The 6109-nt window shown below is 58.5% G+C and overlaps 2 protein-coding genes across 2 annotated transcripts in view; both read right to left on the minus strand.

Annotated features, from left to right (window-relative positions):
• Positions 1-737, minus strand: part of PADI6 (peptidyl arginine deiminase 6) — a 24399-nt gene extending 23662 nt beyond the window's left edge. The window contains exon 1 of the mRNA XM_006103946.1: positions 715-737. Coding sequence (XP_006104008.1) covers positions 715-737 — 23 coding nt within the window. The remainder of the gene's footprint in view (positions 1-714) is intronic.
• Positions 738-3230: 2493 nt separating this feature from the next.
• Positions 3231-6109, minus strand: part of PADI4 (peptidyl arginine deiminase 4) — a 24970-nt gene continuing 22091 nt past the window's right edge. Inside the window, exons 14-15 of the mRNA XM_023745204.1 lie at positions 5426-5630; positions 3231-3608 (exon numbers count right to left, since the gene is read on the minus strand). Of these exons, the coding sequence (XP_023600972.1) occupies positions 3375-3608; positions 5426-5630 (439 nt within the window). The 3' untranslated portion in view covers positions 3231-3374. The remainder of the gene's footprint in view (positions 3609-5425; positions 5631-6109) is intronic.

A 6109-nucleotide genomic window follows, 5' to 3' on the forward strand; every position in this document is an offset into this window, starting at 1 on the left:
CACCCAGAAGGTCTTCGAATCCGCAGGTTAATATTCAGCTTGTCCTTTTATAGGACTGTATTGTATTCCAAGCACGGCTGTCCGCTCAAAGAGGACCTAGAAGCCAGTAGTTGTCAGTTTCAAGCCGGAACCGAAGACACTGCGATATACCAGCTTACAGCAAGGTGGGCGTAAGCTGGGTAACGAGTATAGGCTGCTATCGGTTCAGCCAGGCTTTATTAAATTTTGGATTAAAAGTAAAGATATGTGGCTCTGTTTTGGGGATTCTCGGAGGCAGGGTGTTGGCAAGGAGACCTTAAAAGCCCCTCCGGCTGGGTTGAAAGTGGCAAAATTGATCAGGCAAGTGGTGTTCCACACATCTGTGCTCTCCCCACAAGGGGCTCACCCACCCTTGCCTGCCCATCTGCTCACACAGCTGGCCAGAGGGGCTACAGGGCAGCGATGGTTAGGTGGGGTGGGGAGGGGTTCTGGGAGCTCTGTGCTCCCAGTCCTCAGAGAGCCCTGCTTAATGCCCGGGCTCTGTGTGAGCTTAGTGGGGGCGGGCACCCTTGATTTTTCTGGGCTTGAGAGGGACTTGGAGAGATCTAGAGGGGGTCCTGCTCCCCCTCCAGGGGGGCTTCCTGTTCACCCCTGAACCCCCAGCTCGCATAGGAATCCTGGACATAGTAGATGCTCAATAGATTCTTGGGCAGCAAATGGCTAACTGACCCCCACCCCACCTCCATCCCATAACCCATAGGCGCCCATGGGGCTCTCCAACCAAACGAGGGGTTTGCACCCACAAGGCAGTTCTGCAGGGGCTGGCCCACGGCTGCGGGCGCTATTGAGTGCAGGGAGTTCTCCAGCCACTCCTCGGTGGTCAAGCCCCATGGCTCCTCAGGTCACCGTGGTGGGCGCCCTTGACCCCCACACTCACCCCCACCCCCAGCTGCTGTGATGGCTCACAGCAAGGCCTTCTGGAACCGGCTACTCCTACTCCCCAAGGCTACACCCCCTCCTGGGGTGCAGCTACATGCGATGTGGGGGACAAAGGCCAGACGGCTCCTCTTAATTCAGGACAACTCTGAGGGCCATCCCAGCCCCAGAGCTCCCCAGGGGATTACCCGAAACTCTGTGGCCTCCACTTCCCAGCCCATCCTCTCCCGCTGCTCCCCGCGCCCCCTCCCAGGTGTGGGTCCTGCGAGCCCCCTCCCCACCCCAAGCCTCCGGCGGGCCAGTCCCCCTCTCAGAATCAGGGATCAGACAGTTGCCAAACAATCTCCGTTCAGAAGTTCAGAAGTCCAGACCCACACAAAAGAAAACCTTCAAACTCAGGCTTGTAAAGGGAAGGTTTTCCCATTAGGCCCTAATGATTAGGGTTTAGTGCAGTGGTTCTCAACCTCTGGCCCTTTAAATACAGTTCCTCATGTTGTGACCCAACCAAAAAATTATTTTCGTTGCTACTTCATAACTGTAATGTTGCTACTGTTATGAATCGTAATGTAAATATCTGATATGCAGGATGGTCTTAGGCGACCCCTGTGAAAGGGTCGTTCGACCGCCAAAGGGGTCGCGACCCACAGGTTGAGAACGCTGGTTTAGTGGAGGGATAAGGCTTGGGGCTGTGGGAAGGGGACGCCGGCTTCCTTCTATTCTTTCTGCCTGCCCAGCTGGGAGGGGTGGTTCCTGACCTGCAGCTGATTGAATAACAGCCCCCAAAGCTATCAGGCCCCAATCCCGGGAACCTGCGGGTCTCATCTGGCAAGAGCCTTAGCAGATGTGACCGAACCTGCAGGTGTGACCGAGTCTTTGCGATGGGACCTTATCCCGAATCATCTGGGTGGGCCCTGAATGCAATCGCAAGTCTCTTTATGAGAGAGGAACCCCCTCAGAGGAGGTTGGACGCCCTCAGAGGAGAGGGCGCTGTGACCACACAGCCACCAGCCGAGGCAGCTGGCAGCCACCAGAGGGAGGAAGAGCAGAGGAACAGGCTCCCCTGGGGCCCTCGGAGGGGACCGGCCCTGCCGACACCTCGACTTCAGCCCCGTGGAGCGGAATTCGGACCTCTGGCCTCCAGAACTACGAGAGAATGAATTTCTATGTTCTTAGCCACCCCGTTTGTGGTGATCTGTTACCGCGGCTGCAGGAGAATAACCTGTGGCCCCTGGGGGAGGCGGGGGCAGCAGGCAAGCGAGGCGCTGTCACAGGATGGCCCCGGCTCTGTGGGGCGGGGAGGACTGACACCTGGTGCTTTCTCCACCTGGGCTTCCCTGGCTCCTCCACAGAAGCCCCCGCCCCCCATGAATGGCTGGGGGTGCTCACTGCATTGGCCTGGGTGCAAGGGCTGCTTTAGCCACCAGCTCCTCTCTCCGTTCTTTGCAGCCTGAGGAGGCCTCAGCTCCGGGCAGCCCTATCAGCCAGGTTTGGGGATGACCTCACACCAACATCCTCTTGCACAGGCACCTTTTTTGCTTCGTAAGAAATGCTGACGCATCGTGCCCAGCACTGCGGGCGGGGAGCTGCTGCTTCTCTCCAGCGAGGCAGGAGGCAGGAGGCAGGAGGCAGGAGGCAGGAGGCACGTCTCCCCAGGTTCATGGCCCCTTTCTCCCTAGTGTGAGGGCAGAGGCCTCGCATGCCCATCTTACCCACCCGTGTCCTCCACGAGCCACAGGACAGCAGTACCTCTGGGCATCTGAGCTCCCAGCTCTCTGAGCCAAGACACGGCCTCCATTTCAAAGACCTCAGGTCGTCATGTTTTATTTCCTATTGCGGAATCTATGTCCCCATGTCAGGGCCATAAAAGAAAATATGCAAAAAGGACACAGAAGAAGGGACTAATGAATCCACCCCACAATCACCCAGGGCTCCTACTGTGCACCCCACCCCGCTAGGTGGTCTGTGGCGAAGCAGCAGCAAGAGCCCCTGCTTCAGGGGCTTTCAAGCTGAGGACTGAAATGATCAAGGGAGGACAGGGGGTTCGCTAACCCCTGGGCCCACTGACACACAGTCAAACCCTATGTCCCCTGTGGGCTCTTACATCACCCATCTGCTGCCTTTTCCCCAAAGCACAACATGAACGGCATCCAATTCTCGGGCGCAGGCAGGAACACTGGCCTTCAAGTTTGCAATGTTCGGTTCAACCATGACAGCGAGTGAGAGTGAATGAATGGTCGCTTGACTTCATGTACGAAGTGACTATTATGAAACTTTATTGAAGCTTCTCACAGCAGAACTGAGTTTGCAATGCCAGGACCATCTTGGGATCTTCAGAGGGGACACAGGGGACAGAAGCAAGCCACTGCCCGGAGGGGGGCCTCCCCCTGGGGAGCCAACGTGTCCCCAAGAACTCTTGCTATGCCACACTGCAGGGGACCAGAGCCTCCCGGGGGACAGCCTCAGGGCACCATGTGCCACCACTTGAAGGAGAAGGGCTGCCGGCGCACGTTGGTCCCGCAGTGCACCTCCCCGTGCTGAAGGTGGTACGGGGTGAAGTCGTCGATGAAGGTGCAGTGGAGGCCCAGCGGCTCCAGCAGGGACCGCACCTTCTCCTCCAGGCAGCAGCGGCCGTTGATGATGGGCCCGAAGGGCTTGGGGATGCCCAGGTACTTGCCCAGCACCAGCATGTTCACCTGCAGAGCCGGGAGGTCAGGTCAGGGGCGGTGGCGGGCAGCCAGCATCACTATCCCAGCGCCCCCTCCTTCTGACCTTCGGAAATAACGACCCCATTTCACAGATGAGAAAACGGAGGCCCACACGGTATAGTGGGCTACCTAAGACCACCAGCTAGTCTAGGACTTCCACCCAAGTCTGTCAGACTCTGGGACCCAGGCTCCTTCCCCACCCACCACCTTCTGGCCAACTCTACTACTCAGCTGAGCTCAGCTCAAATGCCATCCCCTGTGTGAAGGCCCCTGCGAATCCCCAACTCCTCATGGATGTTCCCATAGCTCCAAGCACAGTGCCTGGCACACAGTAGGCACTTAATAAATATCCGTTGAATGGATGAATGTGATGACCTCTTTGTAGCACTTTCTGTCTATTATCACTTATGCAAATGGCTGTTTCCTCCATTATACTGGGAGGTGGCCTAGTGAGATGGAAAGACTAGGATTTGGCTCCAGGCTAACGTGGGTTTGGATCTCAGCTCTACTACTCAGTAGCTGTGTGACCTCAGGCAAGTCCCTTGCCCTCTCTGAGCCTCATCAGCAAAATGAGCCCTACCCCGTTTCCATCGCTATGACAACACAGTAGGTGCAGAGTCAGTCTCCAGGGCTCATGAATCACTGACGAGGTATCTCATTGTCAGCGCTCAGACACAGCCCACATTGAGTGCCCTGCACTCTTAATTTCTCTGCCTGTTCCCCGCCCGCGCCCACCTCCCGCTGCGGGCTATGGGAGAGCGAGGCTTGTGCGGAGCCTCCCTGCAGGGGCCTCGGGCGGTGAGGCCCAGAGCCAGCCCTCACACAGCATTTGAGACCCTCACCCCCCGCAGGCGGCACCAGCCTTCTCTCCGGAGCTGGGAGACCTGGCTGGGCCCGAGGGAGAGAAACAAATGCTTGGGGCCAAGGAGTTCTGTTCGGGGTGAGAGGAGGTGCCCCCTCCTGCCTGGTTTTGGCCAAGGAGTCCTTTATTCTAAACAAAACCTTCTGCAAAACTTCAGTGCATAAAACAGAAGAAATCGTAACCACTGGATTTGAGAGGCACTGCCATGGAACCCTAGCGTCCTGGGGAACCCAGTCTGAAGACCACTCTGCTTCTTCCTCAACTATAACCCCAGCTCCAGCAGGAGGGGGAGGGGGCAGAGGGGCCCCAGTAGAAGTGGGTGAAGTTACTTTGAAGAGACAGAGTAGCAGGTGGAGGAGTGGTAAAAACACAGCCAGCGAGGTAAGATGGGGCTTGGGTCACAGTTAAAATTTCTCCACAAAAAGGTGGGGCCCCTCAAGTCCCCCCGTCAGACAGGTGAGTGCCCCCCGGCACTGCCAATGCCACCTCCTCAGAGAGGCCTTCCCGGCCACCCAGTCTGAACAGGTGCCCCACCTTTATTTCCTTCACGGCACTTCACCCAACCTGGGAGCATTTTGTTTGCTGCGTGTGTCCCCCAGCCCACTCCTACCTCCCCCCCCCCGCCCCCCTCCCCGCCCCACCTCCCGTGCAGGGAAGCCCGTCTCGGGCAGTGCAGCCTAATGGTTAGAGTGTGGGCTCTGCCGTGGACCCCTGGCTCTGCATCCCCCTCTCGCCAGCTGTGTGTTCTTGTGCCAGAGAACCCCCTCCCTGTGCCTCCTCTGTCAGTGGGGGTGACGATCACCCCCTGACTCCCCGGGTGCCTCTGAGATGCCCACAGGAAGCCGGATGGGCCATGAAAACCCAGGGCATGAGGAGACAAACAAGCCCCGTGGGCCGCACCCAGAGCCCAGCTGGCCTGTCTCACTCAAGGCCACTTCCTCACCATGTTTGGGAAAAGGGCCTCGGCCTTGGGGGTCCCTGTGAAGTCCGTGCGGAGCTTGAAGAGCTGCGGGATGTCCACAATGTCCCGCTCCCGCAGGCCCAGCTCCCGCTTCAGCACCGCCCGGTTCCAGTCGATGCAGCTCTGGGGAGGGGTGGGGGAGGAGACGGTGGTGGGCATGGCCAGGGCCAACCTGGCCGGGTGGGGACTGCCCGGGGGGGAGGGGACAGGAGAGGGTCAGGAAGGAGTGCAGACGCCCCCTTTTCTTCTCTCTTTCCCCCACTGTCCCTGTTTTCCAGTCACCGTCACTGCAGCGCCTGGCCTCGCTCCTGCCTGTGTCCCCCTGACTTTCTCTCTTCCGTGCATCACCTTGTGTGTGTGCCTGTGGAGCTCTCCGTCTTCCTACAGCTACCCACATCCCAGGGCCCGTGCCCCTGAGCCAGCACGCCGCCCTGGAGGCTCTGCCTTGTGGGAAGGGGGCTGGGGTGGGGGTGTCAGCTCTAATCTCAGGGAAGGGGGCTGGGGGGGGGTGTCATCTTCAATCTCATGGAAGGGGGCATGGGTGGGGGTGTCAGCTCTGCCTGGTCTGGAGCATCTCCCGGCACCCAAGCTGGTATCTTCCACTTATGAAGTAATGGTTCTCTCAGTTTCTTGGTTGGACGGAATGGTCTTTTATTTTCTGCTGCC

This window comes from Myotis lucifugus, unplaced genomic scaffold, assembly GCF_000147115.1.
Source record: "Myotis lucifugus unplaced genomic scaffold, Myoluc2.0 scaffold_523, whole genome shotgun sequence".
NCBI classification, from domain to species: Eukaryota; Metazoa; Chordata; class Mammalia; order Chiroptera; family Vespertilionidae; genus Myotis; species Myotis lucifugus.